The sequence below is a fragment of the Phodopus roborovskii genome, unplaced genomic scaffold (genome assembly GCF_943737965.1).
Source record: "Phodopus roborovskii unplaced genomic scaffold, PHOROB, whole genome shotgun sequence".
In the NCBI taxonomy this organism is placed as follows: Eukaryota; Metazoa; Chordata; class Mammalia; order Rodentia; family Cricetidae; genus Phodopus; species Phodopus roborovskii.
The window spans coordinates 6,907,454-6,928,520 of record NW_026126461.1 but is presented as its reverse complement, the minus strand read 5'-3'; the positions used below and the strand labels follow the sequence as shown (position 1 = coordinate 6,928,520).

The window sequence follows — 21,067 nt, the reverse complement described above, 5'->3', positions numbered from 1 at the left end:
GCCAATCAGCTAAGAGTGGTTTGAAATTATTCCAGCACTCCATCCTCCATCCAAGTTTTACTTCCTAGGCATAGGTCCTCCTTCTAAATTCTACTTCCTATTTGTGTCTGTAAGAATCAGCTGCTAAGATGCTTCTTTTAATTACATTTATGCTATTTATTGGACTCCTAACTCATTTTTTTAGCTTAAAATACTTATTTGGGAATAATAACATGCCACATGTGAGCACGTGGGTTTGAGAGGATGACTTTGGGAAGATGTCTCTGTGTCCACCATGGTGTTCTGGGAACTGAGTTCAGGTCAGCAGGCTTAGCAGCAAGGACCTTTACCCACACTGTTTTCATTCTGTGTGTGTGTGTGTGTGTGTGTGTGAGAGAGAGAGAGAGAGAGAGAGAGAGAGAGAGAGAGAGAGACAGAGAGGAGTGTTTTAATGCACTAAAGATAAACTTAGAGGTACCAAAATGTGTCAGTGTTGCATTAAGAAATGAAAAAAAAAAAACTTCATTTGTATTTATTTGACCAAGAACAAGCCCACATTTGAAATCTCCACCACTTACCCTGTATCTTCCCTCTGTCATACTTTGTGGTACTGGCCAATCTGTGACCTGTCACTGTATGTATTTGTGCCTGCCTGAATACTGCCTAATGTCTACCTGTCCCCTAACAAGAACTTGGCTATGACTTTGCTTAACTACACAAAAAACAGCACACGAGAGGGATGAGGGATCCCTTAGCGAAATCTTTAACAGAGTTCTACAAAGAGTCATTTTACCCACCCTAACTTAAACTCAGACAAACAATACCCATGTGTTTTGCAACATTTATGGTGAATACTTATTTTATAAGGTTGATTCTGACCTGTTGGCTGCTTTCAGCAGATAGTTAACACACACACACACACACACACACACACAGAGAGAGAGAGAGAGAGAGAGAGAGAGAGAGAGAGAGAGAGAGAGAGAGAGAGAGAGAGAGAACTATCAAACTATCTGTGCTGGGGACATGGAAGAGGACACTACTTAAGACTGAAGCCGTTAATTATCCTAGGTTGTAAACGCTGACAGCATGGGAACTCCAAGGCTGATTGCTATGATGTTCTTGTAAAAGCAAGTTAAACACAGAAGGGAACAGGACATATTACGTTGACTTTTTGTCAAATTCACACAGGCTAGAGTCATTTGGGAACAGGGAACCTTAATTGAGAAAATGCCCTCACCAGAAAGGTCTGTGAGCAAGGCTGTGGTGCATTTTCTTGATTAATGATTAGTGTAGGTGAGACCATTCCACAAGGTGAGGGGTTGTAAAACAGGTTGAGCAAGCCAAGAGAAGCAAGCCAGGGCCCAGCATTTCTTCAGTTCCTGCCTGGGAGTTCCTACCCTGATGGGGTATGACTGGAGAGCTTTAAGATTAAATAAATTTTTTCCTCCCCAAGGAAAAGGTTTTGCTGCTGGTCATGGTTTTTCACAGCAATGACAATCCTAACTAAAACAAAGATTAAGCTTATGTGATCTCAAGGTGCAGCCTTATTCACTTCTGTTGGGTGACTAACAGAAGTCTCTGACCAGAGTGAGCGCTTTACCTTGTGTACTCTTCCTGCAACTGACCAGGATCCGGAGGGAAAAATTTCACTGCCAGACGAAGAACAGCATTTTTTGGTCCTATAAAAATAAAATTTCACAGATAAGGTAAATCTCCATATTTATTTTCTCTCTATAATAAAATATTAAGGAAATTTCCTATGTACACATTTATGAGTTCTTAACTACCAATCACATGCATTGAGAAATTTTAATATTTTGTTTTAAGCAGAGATTATTTGGGGAAACATTCTAAAGTAGGTGGGAAATTACACATTAAAACTTTAAAATTAATGTCAGGCATAGTGGTGTACACCTTTAATCTCAGCATTTAGAAGGCAGAAGGAAGTGGATCTTTGTGAGTTCAAGGCCAACTGGGGTTACACAGTGAGACCTTGCCTCAAAAAGAAAAAGAAAAAAAGCTAGAGAGGATATAGTTGAGTTGGTAAAGTGTGTGTCTGTCATACACAAGGTATTGGGTTCCATCCCCAAGACCACATTAAAAACCAGGTATGGTGTGTGTATTCATGAATTCCAGCATTGGAGAGGTAGAGCCGAATGACCAGGAGTTCAAGGTCATCCTTGGATATACAGCAAATTTAAGGCCAGCCTAGACTACATGAGATCCTTTCTCAATATATAAAATTTAATTATAGCCAGGTGTGGTGGCTCATGGCTGTTGTCCTATCACTGGAGATGCTGAGGCAGTATGATTGCTGTGCATTTGCAGCAATTCGAGGTTACACAATTAAGTGCAGTATCAACACTGAATTTAAACAACAACAAATCTGGGCCAGGAGTGGTGGTGCATCCCAGTACTTAGGAAGCTGAGGCAGGAGGATCATGGGTTCAGGACTAGTCTGAGCTACAAAGAGAGACCCTGTCTTGAAAATGAGCAAATACAGAGAATAAAATACATTCCTGTTTATATTTTAGGATAGAATTTCATTAAGATGCTTATACCATTATTTGTGGTCATAAAAACACATTTAAAAATTCATATGTACACTTTAGGCAGAGAAAAATGACACTGGCACTTACTAACTGAACTAGAGAACTAGAATAATCTGGATCTGCAAAAGGCACCAAACCAAAAAGTTTGTTAAGTGCAGAAGTGTTTGCTTGCATGTATGTATGTGCCCAACATGTCTTCTTGATACCCCTGGAGGCTGGAAGATGGTGTCAGGTCTCCTGCACTGGAGTCGCAGGCTCTTATAAGCCTCCATATGGGCAGTAGATCCTGCAAAAGCAGCAAGTACTCTTAACCATTTAACTATCTCTCTAGTCCTCCAAAAAAGTTTCTTAAAGAGGCCTGGCAGTGTCTTTTTATGACTTAGAAAGAAACTTCTACTTTCTTCCTAACATATTGACAATTAAGATACCAAGCAATAAATCCTATGACTCTCAAATTTAAGGCAAGTTATGACTATTTTTGTTAAATCTAGTGTCCTTATGCCTATTCGCTGTAGTTTAAAACCAACCAGCAAAGTGATTCACGTTTACTCACTATGACTATTACCACCTATAGGGAGGAGGCTGTGACAATGGCCATCAACACACCCGGGGTTCACCGGTTCAGAACAAGGTACTTACTTCGTACTTGCCTAATGATGGGCTTCATGGGTTCAAGCCAAATCTAAACAGGGTTTTAAACAGAAGAGAATAAAACTATTAAAAATTTCCTCTTTTAGTAAGTATGCTACAAAATGCAATAATTAATTAGAAGATTTTATGACAGGATATTTTCTTTTGTTCTCTTACACATTAATCCTATCTTAACAAGCTGTACCAGGAGCTCAGCAATGCCTTCATCAAGAAGCTGGAGTAGTGTTAATGTCCTATAATTCTGTAACACTAATTTGGATAACTCTACAGTCTCAGACAGAACCAGATGTGAGCAAACAACAAACTGAGGAGATGCTGCTATGTGAAAGGTGTCTGCTGTGCACCAAAGCAGAAAAACTTAGCTAACCCACCCTGCTGCTGGGGGCTAACACAGGACAGAGCACAGCAACAACACACTTTCTCATCTACAGGGCTGAGGAGGTTTTTGTTTTTAAAAACAGTCACAACTATAAATAATAACAAGCCACAGTTCTTACATTTTAATAAAATGGTGCAAAATCAGCTGACTTTGCTCAAAATCAACTTTCAACACAATTCAGATCTAACAGTATGCATCAGTGGTTGCTATGGCAACTCAGAAATTTTTCCTTGGCACAGATGCTAGTGGGTAGAATGAGTTGAATGAGGATATGCATTTAGGCTTAAAGGCAGGTATATTCCTCCCAGGTGAAAATCAAGTACTTTAATATCATAGCTTTGCTAGGAATAATGTGTTACATATCAAACATCTTGTTTACATCATTATAGTATGACCTAAAAGGCTTTTTGTACACCATGATTATTCTACAACACAGTCAAACCCAGTTTCCAAAGCAAATCAAAAGCACATACCCAGTAGGACTGGACATTCTTAAACTCCAGACCAAAGTAGTCACATTCAATCAGGTTCAAATGCTTCCACACTTGAGTCAGTAAGACCTGTCCATCACACTTAGGCTGCAAGGAACACAGGCAAGAAAAAGCTCACTGAGTGTGTGGAGAACAAAGTTTTGTAAAAGCTGACATAAATCACATGTTCCACATAAAGTTTTATTGAATTTCTTGCTTCATTTTGCCTTTGTATAAGATTCACAGACTATTCATAGCAAACAAATGGATGTTTTTCTTAGAAACTGATAGCAAAGTAAATATACAAACAAAAACTATCTTATATTCTTAGTGTATTTTAGTCAATTTCTTTGTGATTTTTAGACTACAGCAACCATTTTAATCCCCGTAAACATTTTATCAAATAATTTATCAATGTCATTTACCAATAAAAAGCAAAGTTCCAAAGTCTGTTTATGTAGTGTTCCAGTGGGTAATTTGCTATTGGACAGTATTCACATGCTGTGTAGCCTTGGCACTCTTGAAACTCTGTAGACCAGGCTGGCCTTGAACTCAGAGATCCACCTGCCTCTGCCTCCCCAGTGCAGGGATTAAAGGCGTGCCTCACTAATGGCTGGCTGAAAAAATTTTGAATAGAGAGATCTTCAGCAAATTATCATAATCTAGAATCGTACTGAATTACAATTTATCTTCTATCCACACATAAGCTGAAGAAGAAAAACAAAAGGAGTTTAGTGGTTAACAAATTAGTCCCAGGATAAAGGAAAACGGTGAGATTTCATTTATCTTAGAGGATCAGTAGAAATGTCTGTGAGGCACTTCCACCTAGTGAGGAGACTGTGAAAACTGTTTTGAGGGGATGGGTGCTTCTGTGGTGCTGCATGTGGGTGTCAGAGGACAACCTTGTGGAGTTGAATTTCTTCTTTCACCTTTACATGGCTTCTGTGGGTTCTGGGGATTGAACTTATGTTGTCAAACTCAAGGCTATCTTGCTGGCCCCATTTTTAAAATTTGGGGTGTGGGGAGCATGCTGCTGTACACCTCTAATCCCAGCACTCAGGAGACAGCAGGCTGGCTTCTCTGGGTTGGATGGCCAGCCTGGTCTACATACAAGTCAGGGTTACACAGTAAGACTTATCTCAAAAAACAGTCTCTAATATAAATTCATATGTGTAACCTTGAGGAGGAAATTTGAAAATAATTTTCAAAGTTTAATATGTATTTATCTATCCCAAGAAGTCTATCTCTAGAAATTTCCCATACAGACTATTTCATAAACAGCACAAAGATAATTACACAAGGACACATTCAGTAGAGGGTTGGCCAAATTGAGTAATTGTAGCAAGCTCACGGCTGTAATCTTAGCACTTGGGGAGGCTGAGCCAAGGGAATTGCTGTTGAGTCTTAACCTGACTACACTGTGAGTTCCCAGGTAAGCTTGGCTCAACAAACAAACAAACAAACAAACCTTTCCCCACAAAACCCAAATAAGTAATAACACAACCAAGATGAGAACACAGAACTTTTTATGTACTATGGAATAAACCCCAAAGCATAAAAATTTGGTAAGAAGAAAAATAAAAGTTCTCTATGTTCACACAGTCTATGTAATGATTCTGTCTTATATATAGCACTTACAAATTGATATATAATAAATTTGAAGGTTGCATACCAAATCTTTAAGAAACTTATCATTACTGCACTGGATAGAGGCAGAAAGAAGCAAGGCTTTATTTCTTTATTCCTGAGATGTTGGATCAAGATGTTGGACAATCTTTTCAGTTAAAAACATACAAGGAGGGGGGAAGGCAAACCTTCAGTGTTCCAAAGCACACCATACACCCTTGAAGTTTACCTAGCAGATTGTCTGTATAACCAGTAGTTATGCTCTTAAAAGAAAAATTCTTTGAAGGAAAGAAAAAACCTAAAATTTATAATAACAAAGAAGCACAGAGTAAAAATATACAATGGGTACTTAAAAGAGGAGGCTACAGTGTGAACTCACGAGTATCTTTTTGGAGGGCTGGAGGCAAAGTCTCACTATATAGCTCTATATGGAACTTTCTGTATAGCCCAGGCAGATCTCTCTCCCTCCTTGACATCTCTCTCTGCATCTTAAGTTCTTGGATTAAAGATGTAACACCCGACCCCATATTTTGTTTGTTGTTTTTAAGACACAGTCTCATTATGTAGCCCTGACTGGCCTGGAACTTCCCATCTGGACCAGGCCGGCTTTAAAAACAGATACCAAATGCGATTTTTTATTTATTTTTTGAGAATTTCATATATGTGGGCTGGGAAGATAGCTCAATGGGCAAAGGCTCTTGCTGCCAAGTCTATTTGGTCCCCAAAACCCACAGGGAGGAAGGAAAAAACCCACACGGTCCCTGCATGTGAGCTGTGGCACAATAAATGGGGACTGCCCAATTATCCATTTATCATCACCCTTTGATAACCCTTTTGCTTTGCTTTTCTTTTTTTCTAATAGTCCTAGCAGGCTGTTCTTGAACTCAGAGATCTATCTGCCTCTGCCTTCCAAGTACAGAGATCAGAGGTGTGTACCACCCTGCCTATTTCTTTTTCTTAGATAATTTATTTATTTTTTTAATGTGCACTGGTGTGAAGATATCAGATCACCTGGAAAGATTTATTTATTTATTATCCTTACGCTGTGCTCTGCCTGCATGGATGATGCTGAGGTTAGAGGAGGGCGCCACGTGCCCCAAGACTGGAGTTAAGGGTGGTTAAAAGCTCCATTTGGGAGCTTCAAACTGGGCCTGGGTCCTCTGGGAGCATCCTCCAACTTGAGACAATTCTGTTTTAAAGTTGGTGGAGCTGGTGATAAGAATGCAGACTTTGAGCCCAACAGGCAGGTACACTAATCCCCAGCCTGATGTAATTGTAGGGGATTTGCAGGGATGGGGTGAGCAGGGTCTCACTATGTGACTCGCATGGCTAGCCTGGGCTTCATTAAGTAGAACAGGCTGGCTCTGAGCTTGCAGTGGTATTTTTTCTGCTGCCACACAGTGCTAGGAAGACAGACGTGAAACAGCAGGTCACCAAATGTAGCCTTTTTTTTTTTTTTTTTGAGAATAGCTTGTATTTACTGTACATGGGTGTTTTGACTACACATACATTTGTGCACCACATGTATGCCCGAAGCCTTCAGAGGCAGAAGAGGACATCAGATCCCCTGCAACTGGGTTTGCAGGTGGTTGTAAGTGACTATGTGAGACTGGAAACCAAACCAGAGTCCTCAGTAAGAGCAGCAAGAGTTAACTGCTGAGCCATCTGTCTAGCCCCTAATTTTTTGAGACAGGATATTCATGTAGCACAGGCTAATTAAGCTCATTATGTACATAAGGCTGGCCTTGAAATCCTGATCTCCATGTTTCTACATCTATAGTGCTAGAATTAAGGGCATAAGACATCATGCTGAGCACCAGAATTCTTCTTTACCATCATAAGATTAACTTCCAAAATTCCATCACTGTTGTTTTAAGAACTGTATTAAAAGAAAAAAATAAACTGGGTGGTGGTGGTGGTGGTGGTGGTGGTGGTGCACATCTTTAATCCCAGCACTCAGAGGCAGGTGGATCTCTGTGAGTTCAAGGCCAGCCTGGTCTACAGATTGAGTTCCAGGATAGACAGGGCTATTACACAGAGAAACCCTGTCTTGAAAAACAAAACAAAACACACACACAGAGAGAGTACACACATACAAAAGACAGAGAGAGACAGTGGGGGGGGGGGTAAAAACCTAGAAGGAAAGAAGTAAACTATCAGATTGCAAGTGATATGATTTTAAAAATCCAAGGATACCAATTAGAAACTATTATAAGTTGAATTTGGTTTTGTGATCAGGGGAAAACTATTACTTATAAAACTGATTATAATTTGATGACAGACTAGAAGAAAATTACATTTTCAACAACACAAAAAGTAAGCTATCTTGGAAGAGGCTCACTGAGTCCATAACACAGTTCGTGTCTGCTGCTCCTTGACTTCCTGTCTATTACTGCAGTAGGTACTGAAGTCTCCAAATGCTGTCTGCTCTCAGCCTCCTCCCTTCACATGCTACTGTGCTACTGTAGCGGTAGGTCCTCTGATGTTGGGTACATGTATACTTAGTTACACTTTCAGGTTAACTGGCCCTTCCCTCAATATATATCAACTTTCTTGTTTCTGCAGTTTACCTTTTAAGTACAGCCTCTTTTCTTCTAGTTAACATTTTCATGCATACTATTTTGGCCTGTAAGCATCTCTGAATCTAAAGGGCACATTTCTTTTAGACAGCATATAACTAGACCTTACAGATTCAACTCAATTCCCATAAAAATTCTAATGGAACTTTTCATATAAATAGAAAAAAAAATTCTAAAATTTGTATGTAACCACAAAAGTTGTCATATTACCCAAAACAATCTTGAAAATAAAAACAAAGTTGGACACACTTTACTTCCTGATTTCAAATGACATTATAAAGTCACATCAATCAAAACAATATGGTACTGGAATTAGCTATACATAAAACCAACAGAATATAGAGAGTTCAGAATAAACAGAAGCAATTAAATCGAGACAGAAAAGCAAACAATAAACTCTTTAATAAATGGTACTGGGGGAAATGAATAACCACACGTAAAGAAAGAAATTGGACCCTTACCTAACATTGTATATAGAAGTCAATTCTAAACAGAATAAAGATTTTAACATATCTTTATATGTTAAAAGAACCATAAAACTTCTAGAAGCAAAGCCCAGGATAGTATACCCAAAGCCCAGTACATGCTTTTAAAACTGGCCCATGGGGGCGGGGGATTAAAGATGACCACCACAAGTTCAAGGCTAGCATGGTTTACAGGGTGAGCTGCAGGCTAGCCAAGGTTCCTAATGAGACTCTGCCTTACAGCTTCTTCTACCCCACAAAAGCAAAAAAAAAAACAAAAAAAAAAAAAAAAAAAAAAAAAACCTCCTCAAATAAACAGAGAAAAGGCTACATAACACTGACTGGCCTTGATTTATTTGGATATCCTTCCAAAAGCAAAACCAGCCACATGGGACTACACCATAAGGAAGACCTCTGCACAGCAGAGGGAATTGTCAACAAAATGAAAAGTGGAATATGAGAAAGTAGATGCAAACCACATATGCTACAATAAGCTATTGGTCAAACTATATAAGCAAGTCACACAACTCTAGAACAAGAAACTGAAAACCAAACAACAACAAGAAGGTTAGAGGACCTCAGTGGACACTGCTGAAGAATATGCAAAGGTAGCCAGCTGGGGTATAACTCAGGGGATAGTACTTTCTAGCATGTATAGACTCTGGGTTTAATCTTTGTAGCAGGAAAAGAAAGGGGAAGGCAAAGGAAGAGAGGAGGAAGGGCAGGAAGGAGTGAGGAAGAGAAGGAAGAAGAAAACAAAACACATCAGTGACATGGAGCTTAATGAGATATTAGAGATAGAATTAGAGATTCTATAACATTATCTTAAAATGTCCACTTCTCAGGAGTTCTTTACAAGTGCAAAACCACGCCACGGTGCACCTGTGGGAGAGGGAAGCCTTGAGTCAGGCCTTGCCCTGCGCCTTGCTTGAGGAAGGCCTCTCTTGATGTTTGCTGCTGAGATTTATACTGCGGGTTGGCTGCTCAGGAGCTTCCAGGGATCCTTGCTGTAGGGGTGCTAGGACTGCATATCAGAACCCCATGAGGGCTCTGACATGGGGCTCTGGGGACCGAAACTTGGATTGTTTTCTTGAACGGCAAGTGCTTTTACATCCGCCGAGTCATCTCTCCAGCTCCCACATATCCATTTTTACCCTCTCACAATTGTATAGTAAAAGTTTACTTTCTGTACCTAAAAATGAAGAAATTCAGTTTCAGCTAGACAGGAATAGCCTATCCCCAAAGCAATAATCAGATGACACAAGACTCTCCATGACATATAGTGAAAAGGCTGTTCATCCACTGACGGAAACACTGATGTCACCCATAGACACTCAGATAGAAGAGAAACCCACCTGACCATACAGTCATGCAAATCAGAATACATCATGAGAACTACAGGGTAAAAAGCAAAACATTTTGTTCAATGTTTCATCATTTTAGTTGGTCGTGGCATTCAAGAAGTCCCTTCTCCAAGCTTAGACATAAAGTATATTGTTCAAAAATCTACATCTACAAAAGTTCCATTAAAGATTCTGTCTAGATAGAAATGGGCACAAAAGCTCAGCTAACAAAGTACTTCTTTATCCTTTGTCTCAGATTTGTGGGAAAATTCTTCTGCAAACAGCTTGATTTTGTCCTCTAGCCTGTTCGCCTCATGCACCCATTTACAGTTCAAACCAAGTTGCCCTGTGACAAAATCTGTATCTGTACTATTATCTTCATTACTTAGTATTTGTTACTTGTCTCATATTTGATCATCTTCAAACTGTCTTTTATAACATATGGCACAATCAAAATAATCTTGAGAGCTTACAGGCAACTGTAGCTGTATTCATTCTAGAGTCACTGAAAGGCCATCAACAATGTGGACAGTCATCTTCGGTCCCCATATATCCCCGAGTGGTGTTAATAGGTGCTTCCGACTCTACCTGTGAGGGACAGGTATTGGCTCTGCATTCTACATTCTTTAGACAAAAGAGACCAACTGAAGGCAGGGCTGGTACATACCCATAATCTCAGCACTCAGGAGCCTAGGACAGGAGGATTCAAGTTCCAGGCACCACCAAGCAAGTAAACAAACAACAAAGTCAAGGGGATTTACTGACACAAATTACTCTCCATCAGGGTACGCGGGGAAATACAAGTTCCCCCGTCTGCAGACCAACTGATATTCTAGATATCTAGACAACAGTTATCTTAAACTACTCAAGGAAAACAGTGTAACCTAAGATTCCAATTGAAACCTGTTAACATCAGTGAGACAATTATTTCTTTATTGTCTCACCCCAAATTCATGGTTCCTCAGCCCTGCTTTGTGGTGTCTAGATAGAAATGGGCACTGAGGAGAATATGAGGAAGAATTCTTCTATGTAAGACATCTGGAGTTCAGGATGGCCAGCTGTGTGACTCCCACTGCCCCATGAACTTCACTGGTACTCCAGCCCAGGCCTGCCGACCTGTCCCAGTGACATCACTCAACTTCACCATCATCCAGTGGTCTGAACCTCAACTTTGGGGAAGGAAGCCTTTCCAAGTTTGTTATTTTACTGAGTTCCCTCTCCCTCAGCTCTAAGGGGTGGCTACTCAGGACAACTCCTATTCCTATGTTCTTTAGCAATGCCACCCCCAGCCTTTCAGGTAATCTGCTGTAACTAGTTAGTGACTATCTGTTAAAGACCCCAGTTTAAGGTCCTAGTGTGGAACAGTGTTTGTCTGTTGACTAGACAGGCTCTAAAGAGCCCCATAGGCACCCCATAGATAGCCTTAACATTTTAGCCTGAAAAGAGAGTCTCACACATGAGGCAGAAAAAGCAAATCCCTGTGGCACTCCTGCAAGCTCTGAGTCCGACTGCCCGAACAACTATAGCCATTTAAGGGGAGCAGAAGGTCTGTACAACCAGGAGGGGCTTATAGTTAAGTAGAGGTCATCCTGGTATCCGTTCCACTGGGTACCGACGTGCACTTCCAGGCCTATCAGCACAAAGGAAACTTGTCCGTCAGTGGCTCTCATGAGTGATGCAATGGGCTGAGACACAGAACCTGAGATAAGCTTCCTAGTGGAGAATCCAGGGGATTTGTAGGGCCTGAGGCATGAACAGAAGTGCAGACAGTAGTGAACTACTATCCCATTAGTGAAAGACACTGCTTAAGTCTCCCCACTGAGCAAGAACAAGGAGGACTGTACCTATTAATTTTACTACAGCCTTGTTTTCTCAACACATTTGCATGTAGCATATGTCACACACAGGAAACCAGAGGAGCAACCTATTAATTGATGCTTAGGATTTAGACAATTAACACAGGACTTCCTTTTATTTCTTATCATTCTGCTCAGAGAAAAAGCAAAACATAAGGCAGTTTGGCTCAAAGAAAACTAAAGGAAACTGGCACTGGATAATTCCCTCATTCTTCTTTGTTAACAGACGTGGGCCCTGACTTGTGAGTACATGTAACACTGGGACATGGAAACAGAACCTGCCTGTCAGTGTATTCTGTGACCTCACTGTGCTGGGACCCTGCTCTTTTCCACCACTCGCTACAACATGGAGACCCATTTCAAATCACACAAACAAAGTAAGAGTGACCAAATATTCCTATCAAATTCCTAAACTATCAATGCCTTCCTAAAAAGTAGAAAATCAGCTCCAATGAAAAGAGTGTATGTGGCATAACAAAGAGGAAAACATAATTTAAAAGATTTATTCTGTTTTAAGATTTGTGTGTGTGTGTGTGTATGAGTGTTTTGCCTGGTGCATTTACACACACACACACACACACACACACACACACACACACACACACACACACACACACACAGGGGATCTATTGAAAGCAGCTTAAAGGCTGTGGTTCAGCTAGTCCAGACAGAAAGGTCAAGAATCCAGTAAATTATTCAGTACAAAAGGCTGGATGTCTTGGCTGATCTTTAGTCTATGTTGGAATCCTGGAAAAGTGGGTTCTAATACCAGCGAAGGAAATGCCTCAGCAGCAGGACAGCAAGAGCGAGGGCAAGCAGTCAAAATCTGAAGCTTCTTTCTTCCATGTCCTTTTCTGAAGTCTGCCACCAGAGGGTGTGACCTAGACTTAAGGTGGGTTTTCTGACTACAAACAATCCAGATCTAGGATGTGCCTTCCCACTTCCAGGGTTCAGTCAATACAACCCTTCATAAGCATGCCCAGCTACTTTGGTTTTAGTGGATTCCAGACTTAGTCAAGTTGACACCGAAGATAAGCCATTGTAAACCTTAATGATATTCCTAGTTATCTCTAAATGTGACTTCTCTGATTAGCTAAAGTGAAGTTCTATTTTAAGATATTAAGTTAGCTGGGCAGTAGTGGCATATGCCTTTAATTCCAGCACCTGGGAGGCAGAGGTAAAGGTAAATAGACCTCTTGAGGATAGCCTAGTCTACAGAGTGAGTTCCAGGATAGCCAAAACTATACAGAGAAACCCTATTGTGAAAAACCAAATATACACACACATTGCTATAAGCCTAAAATTATCTTTTACTTCTTTAAGACAACTACAAACTCTACTTTATAGGTTAGGACTTATATATCGTGCTAGTGACTCTTCATCCTTGCATCTGCATGCCCAGATATGATGCCTGACCACACTGTCCTACCAAATCTCTCCAAATTTGCAAACTGGCAGAGATGCATGTCCACATTCTACCAGGTGGCTAAGAGCTGCCATGTAGACCTTGGTCCTAACTGGTCCCAGCCATGAAAGTTGATGCAAAGAAGAATGAGCACATGGGCACTGCAGGCTTGAAATAACAGGGGATTGGCCGGTGGCACAATCTACCCTCCTCTTGCTCAGTGAGTCCTGGCAGGAGTGCTCCCCTTTTCTGGCCCCAAAACTTCTGGGCCGACAGCACTTAAAGTGGTGGGAACAGGAAGCATCAGTAGGGTGAGAGTGAGTGGAACCATTCCCATCCCAGCCCTTGACTCCGGGATGGATCTGTGAATCCTAGCTGACACCTAATTGGTGCTCTGTGTCTTCAAGGGGCTATTCCATGTCCTAGCAGGCCAGCTGCTTCAGGATGCGGGGTGGGGGTTTTAAAAATGATGGATTCCATGAATATGGGCCAACTGCCCTACTTCTCTGGCTGTGAAGTAAGTTCCTTGGTTAGAAGCAATACAGTGTGGAATACCATGACAGTGGGTAAGGCATTCTGTAAGTCCATGGATGGAAGTTTTGGCAGAAGCATTATATTCAGGAAGGGCAAATCCATAACCAGAATAAATATCTACTCCACTAAGGACTAAGCGTTGTGCTATTCATGAAGAAGTATTTCAGTGTAACTAACCTGCCTCCAAGTTGCTGGCTGTTAGCCCGCGGAATGGTGCTATGCTGGGGCTCAGGGTTGCTCTCTGTTGCTGGCAAATCTGGCACTCGGCAGCAGCTGTACCCAAGTCAGCTTTGGTGAATGAAAGTTCATGCTGCTGAGCTCATGCATAACCTCTATCTCTGCCACATGGCCACTTGGCTCACAAGCTTACTGTGCAATGACAGAAATGGCTGGGGAAAGAGGCTGACTGTCCCTAGACTAGGTCACCCTATCTACTAGATTACTGAACTCCTCTGTTGAAATCACTTTTTGAGGAATATTGACATGGGGCAGGAGAATCTTCATACCCTTTGTCCTTTTGGAGGGTTCCATCCACATAGTTCTTTTTCAGATGCCTTTCTAACCAATTTTCCAATCATGTCCTTTCCAAGTCCCTGATTATCCAACCAATCCACTGGCTACAGCCCACAAATCAGTGAGCAATCAATCATACATCTAGTTATTTATCCGTCCAAAGAAGTATGACCACATGTACTGCTCTAAGTTCTGCCCACTTTAAAAGTTTCCATATGGCAGTGTCTTTCAGAGTTTCCCAGTAAAGGAAGGTTTCATTTCAGTGATGCTAACTAATCACGGCTGGTTCTTCAGCCCTAGCTGACCAGAACCACAGATTATTAATTCAAAATATCAAATGACCCTGATAGAGTCTTTAAACTTCCCTCTGAACTTTTATTATAAGCCAGGTCACCATCATCTGCACTGTTTTTAGTATTATCTTCCAAGTTCCAAAACAGCCCATTGAGCTCTCAATACTCAAGGACTTTGTGGCCTAAAGCTCCAAGATCCCTCCCCCATACAACATGGTCAGCTGTATCACAATACCCCACTTCTGGGGCTAAGTCTGTCTAGTTTGGGTTACTGTTGCTGTGATAAACACCCTGACCAAAAGAAAGTTGGGGTGGAAAGGGATATTTGGTTCACATATTCTGAATTAGTTCCCTAAGGGAAGCCAAGGTAGGAACAGGAGGCAGGAGTTGATGCAGAAGCCACAGAGGGGTGCTGCTTATTGGTCTGCTCCTCATAGCTTGCTCAGTCTGCTTTCTTATCAAAAGGACCACCAGCCCAGGAGTGGCAACACCCACAGTGTTCTGCCCCCAGCTCCCCTGCTGCCCATCAACCTCCAATTAAGAAAATGTCTAACGGGCTTGCCTGCCTAAAGCTGGATTGAATGGAGGCTTTTTTTTTTTTTTTCCAACTGGGGTTCCTTCCTCTCAGAAAACTTTGGCTTGTGTCAAGTTGGCACAAAACTAGCCAGGAGTTGGGCCAAGAATGGAGGTGTTTGAATGTCAAAAAGAGATGCAAAAACAAAACAAAAACAAGAACAAAACCCCAGAAAAGTAGTGAGGATTCAACGATAAAAACGTAGGTGAAATCAGCAGTCTTCTCTCATGAGCTAACTTCTTCCTACACAAGTGAAGAGAGCACAGAGGATCTGACTGGGACGTAGTGCTCAGGGGTCAGCTGCTCCTGTGCCACCTGGGAGGACTCTTGTCCCTACTGCGCTAGTGAGGAGGATAAAGAGCGCATCAAGTGCCAGAATTAATCCCCTGGTGCTCAGGGAACAGTACTACAAGCCCAGATGATCCAACCCAGGGCCACTTCTTCCCTTTCCATCTAAAGTTTTCAAGATCCAGTTATATAGGCATACAAAATAGGTATTTACCAATAAGTCATACAGAAATCTCTCCTAAAAACAATTCTTTGGCCCCTCAGTGGTGGTGCACATCTTTAATCCCAGCATTCTGGAGGCAGATGCAGGTAGATCTCTGAGTTCAAGAACAGTCATCTACAGAGCAAGTTCTAGGACAGCCAGGGCTACACAGGGAAACCCTGTCTTGAAATCAACAACAAAAGCAAAACCAACAAAACCTTCTGTCTACAAATAAGTTCAACATTTATTAAGAACAAAAGCAAATTTGACTACAAAGCAATGGATGTGTATTTTTCATTTGTTTTGTTTTTTGAGACAAGGTTTCTTTGTGCAGACCAGGCTGTCCTCAAACTCAGAGATCCACCTGCCCCTGCCTCCCCCGTGCTGGGATCAAAGGTGTGCACCACCTGGTGCATATTTAATCTTAAGAATTAAATCTTGGTTGAATATTTGATACTGCAGGATACAGCATCTTCAGTGTTTTTCAGGGTTGAATGATATTTTGATTTTATTGTCATCACTGCTGAGAATGCTACTTTGCATCAATATACAACACAGAATAGAAGTAGGTTTACAGCCATTTCAGAAACTATTGGAAATTCTAACCTAATTGTACAAAGTTCATTTAATATTTTTAAATGAAACTCAAGTCATCAACACAAAAATTCTAACACAATGCAACCCAAAGACATTAATTTGATACTGCTGAAAAAAATGGTAGAAAAGCATTAAAAATCTTTGTTTTCGATAATTAAGCTATTTTGTTTTTATAGACACAGAAAAATGCAATTTATACCATACAACAGCCTTGAATCTGAGCCGAGGCTTTTCAGGCAGTGTTCAGTGCCCTGCATGGTGTGAGGTGCATGCAGTGTTAAGTGTGCATGTTGTGTTCAGAACCAAGGGAGCAGTCAAGTCTCACAATATACCATGGGTGAGCACTGCACTCATTATGCACATTCAGATCTGAATTACTTTTTGGTCACTCTGCATTAAGAAATCTTTTATTGATGCCAAGTTTTTCTCAATCCACACATTCAATTACATGACCTCATAAGGGGTTGTGATCCCAAGCTAAAGAAGCTGGGACCTAACCAGCAAATTTCACTTCTATACTCTTGGCTAAGATCCTGAATTGCTGTAGCAGTCTCCTTTATAAAACCATGGTTAAAGGCCCTGTAGGGTACCATTTCCCATTCTCCATTTCATAACCTACCTTCTTCAGCAGGCCTTACTTTCTAATCAAGCACAGAGGGTATTTGACGCGTTAGGTAGGGGAGCTGGTACTGAATCCCAACACCACAATCTCAACAGCTAAGAATAAGTGCCAATGTCTCTGCCACGCACCACCCAACCACATTCCTAACATTAGGATTTTAAAAAAAGTTCAATTTTCCAGGACAAAATCACAAGTTTCAAGATCTAGGGCAGAGTCATATAACAGCTATGTATTGTAAAATCTTCTAAGAGCTTTTGCAAAACACCTACATTATCCCCAAACTTAAGATGTTAAATTACTAGCTTTTTCTTCTGAGGTCAGACCAAAAAGAATTCTAAGGCCATTTATTTGCCATATTTAGGATGCTCATGTGGGAGAAATGGCAAACATCTGTCTACAATACTTTCTGGAATTTTGACTATTTTTTCCTTGTCAGAACGAAAGCATTAAGTTTTTACTGGAACACAAAATTTGTATTCTAGCACAGAACTTCATGATTGAGACCATGTCCTTGTCACACAGTTAAACTATTGCAATTCATTTTTTGTTTGTTTTGATAGGCATTGCATTTGCACCTGCTGGCCTTGAACTCACTGTGCAGCTGAAGATGACTTTGAGCTTACATCCTGAATGCCAGGATGATGGGCACTGATTGCACACGTACTATCATCCCCTATTTATACAGTGCCAGAGACCAAACCTGAGGCTTTGAGCATAGCAGAAAAGCATGTTTCCAACTCAGCTACATCCCCAGCCTACCTCTGTATTTCTTTTTCTTCTCTTTTAAAGACAGGCCTCAGCTAGCTAGCCTGAGTGGCATCTTATTTCTTAAAGAAAGTGAAAGCCCATACTAAAGTTTTTGCATACACTAAAGGATATTGAAATATGAGAAAATGCAGTATTATTAACAAAAAAAAAAAAAAAAAAAAAAACCCTGAATGCTCATTGGGACACGATCGACATCTCTCAGTGAAGGTATAGTATACCCTTCCCATCTATGTCTTCCATCTACATCCCAGCCCTCTTTTTTATTCATTCATTTACTTATTTGTTGAGACCGGGTCTTCTTTTTTTAGTTATAATTTATTTTCTGTGAATGAGTGTTTGTGTACCACATGCATGCCTGAGATGCCTGCAGAGACCCGAAGAACATGTGGATTCTCTGAACTGTAGTTATAGATGATTGTGAGCCACCATGTGGGTGCTGGGAATTAAGGTACAATCTCTTTGAAGAACAGTCAGGGAATTATTGATGTTTAACAAGGATCAGGAGAAACAAATAGGCAGAATAGATGTTTATTCAGGGAGAAATAACTCACAACCTAGACAGATGAACACCAGCAGGTTCCTGGTCCCAAGGATGCCTCCAGAAGTGCTCCTGTCCCCCTGCTGCAAGCAAGAGAGCTCTCCAAACTCCTTCCTCAGACCTAGTTTCCCCCAGGTCACGTCAGGCCCTGTCTCCACCCCCATGGGCGTGGTCTATGCCACAGGTGCGGACTACTGGGAATGCTCTTTACCACTGAGCCATCTCTCCAGAGACCAGCCTTTTCATGTAGCCCTGGTTCATGTGGAACTCACATTAGCCTGCCTCTGCTTCCCATCGCTGGGATTAAAGGCTTCTGGCTCCATGTTCAGTTTAAGACCACATTTTGTTTAGTTTTTGGGGTTTTTTTCTTTGAGACAGAATCTCACTCTATAGCCTTCCTTGGCCAACCTAGTACTCAATATATAGTGTTGGCTAGCCTTAAATTTATAGCAATTCCCCTGCCTCAGCTCCCAGGCACTAAGATCACAGGAGTATTATCAACATACCTATCTGTTTGTGGGGTTTCTAGCATGGTGCTTAGAGTCAACTTAGGGATCTGTACATGCTATCAAGTGCTCTACTACTGAACCAAATCCTCAACACCAATGATTCTTTTAACCACTAAAGCCACTTCTGCTGTAATACTTTCAGGTAATAGAAAAGTTATATCCCTTCCTGAGTTTTGAAATAGCAAATTAGGAACCAATGAAATTACATCTGCTCTAGACATTTTGCTCTCTGCAGTTTGGCGAGGACCCTCTAGGTAAGGTCATAGGTACCGCCTTCATTGTCTGAGTGACAGCTGAAAACGTTTCTACCCCACAGCTCAGTGTGTGGAACAAAGTAAATACATAACTTTCTTCTATAAGGCTCTGAAATAACACTATGACTCAAAGTGAAGATTCTCTAGAGATGAAGCTAGATTTCAGCATTGATCACCAACCATACAATGCATTCAATGAACGGAAACAAACCAAGACTGTCATAGGTCAGAAAGCCAGCCACTGACTGGCCCTTGGAGTTAGGACAATGTAATTAATTATCAACAGAGAGAAACAAATAAGAGAAAAGCAAATAAGTGGGCATAGTGATACATGACTTTAATCCTGCACTCAGGAGGCAGAGGCAGGCATGGTCTACATAGTGAGTTCTAGGCCAGCCTGCGTTACGTAATGAGAGACTGTCTCAAAAAAAAAAAAAAAAAAAAAAAAGAAAGAAAGAAAAACAAATGATCATCTTAACTAATGTAAAATTTGGAAATTTTAATATACAATTTTAAAGAGAAGGGGAAAACTCTCACTTAACTAGAAATAGATGGTAACTTCTTAACACATCACTTAACACATCAAAGGCATCTATTAAAAACTATCAGCATAGATGTATGGATTAATGTCAGGGTCTTTGATTTGATTCCACTGATCCACCTGTCTGTTTTTATGCCAATACCAAGCTGTTTTTATTACTATAGCTCTATAATAGAGTTTTAAGTCAGGGATGGTGATGCCTCCAGAAGTTCCTTTATTGCACAGGGCTGTTTTAACTATTCTGGGTTTTTGTTTTTCCATATTAAGTTGAGTATTGTTCTTTCAAGGTCTGTGAAGAATTGAGATTTTGATGGGGATTGCATTGAATCTGTAGATTGCTTTGGTAGGATTGCCATGTTTATTATATTATCCTACCTATCTAAGAGCATGGGAGATCTTTCCATTTTCTGATATTCTCTTCAACTTCTTTCCTTAGGGACTTAAAGTTCTTGTCACACAGGTCTTTCACTTGTTTAGTTAGTGTTACCCCCAAGATACTTTATATTTGTGGTTATTGTAAAGGGCGATGTTTCTCTGATTTGTTTCTCATTCTGTTTATCATTTGAATATAGGAGGACTGCTGGTTTTTTTAGAGTTAATCTTGTATTCTGCCACATTACTGAAGGTGTTTATCAGCTGTAGGAGTTCCAGGATAGAGTTTTTAAGGTCACTTATATGTATATTACCACATCATCTGTGAATGATGACAGTTTGACTTCTTTCCAATTTGTATCCCCTTGATCTCCTTTTGTTGTCTTATTGCTATAGCTAGAAATTTAAGTACAATATTGAATAGATACAGAAAGAGTGGATAGCCTTGTCTTGTTAGTGATTTTAGTGGAACTGCTCTGAGTTTCTCTCCATTGAATTTGATGTTGGCTGTTGGCTTGCTGTATATTACTTTTATTATGTTTAGGTATGTTTCTTGTATCCCTATTCTCTCCAAGATCTTTATCATGAAGGGGTGTTGGATTTTGTCAAAGACTTTTGCAGTATCTAGTGAGATGATCATGTATTTTTTTCTTTCAATTTGTTTATATGGTGTATTACACTGATCGATTTGTGTATGTTGAACCATCTCTGCATCTCTGGGATGAATCCTACTTGGTCATGGTGGATAATTTTTCTGATGTATTCTTGAATTCGTCTTGCTAGTATTTTATTGAGTACTTTTGCATCAATGTTCATGAAGGAAATTAGTCTGTAATTCTCTTTCTTAGTTGGGTCTTTGTGTGTTTTGGGAGCAGGGTAACGGTAGTTATTGTAAAAAGAGTTTGGCAATGTTCCTCTATTTCTATTGTGTGGAATGATTTGAGGAGTACTGGTATTAGCTCTTTGAACATTATGTGGAATTCTTCAGTAAAACCATCTGGGCCTGTGCTTTTTTTTTTTTTTTTTTTTTTTTTTTTTGGAAGACTTTTGATGACTGCTTCTATTTTTTTAGGGGTTAGCTCCCACTGTGAACCTCCTCACAACAGCAGGCCTCACCCTAACTGCATACTGCCTGGACACCAGATCACTGTACACTGT

The 21,067-nt window shown here is 40.6% G+C and overlaps 1 protein-coding gene across 4 annotated transcripts in view; it reads right to left on the bottom strand.

Annotated features, from left to right (window-relative positions):
* The window catches only part of Farp2 (FERM, ARH/RhoGEF and pleckstrin domain protein 2), an 84,844-nt gene that overhangs the window by 48,710 nt on the left and 15,067 nt on the right, over positions 1–21,067 (bottom strand). For all 4 annotated transcript variants that reach the window (XM_051190838.1, XM_051190839.1, XM_051190837.1 and 1 more), the window contains exons 3-5: positions 4,035–4,139; positions 3,171–3,213; positions 1,580–1,658 (exon numbers count right to left, since the gene is read on the bottom strand). In XM_051190838.1, the coding sequence (XP_051046795.1) occupies positions 1,580–1,658; positions 3,171–3,213; positions 4,035–4,139 (227 nt within the window). The remainder of the gene's footprint in view (positions 1–1,579; positions 1,659–3,170; positions 3,214–4,034; positions 4,140–21,067) is intronic.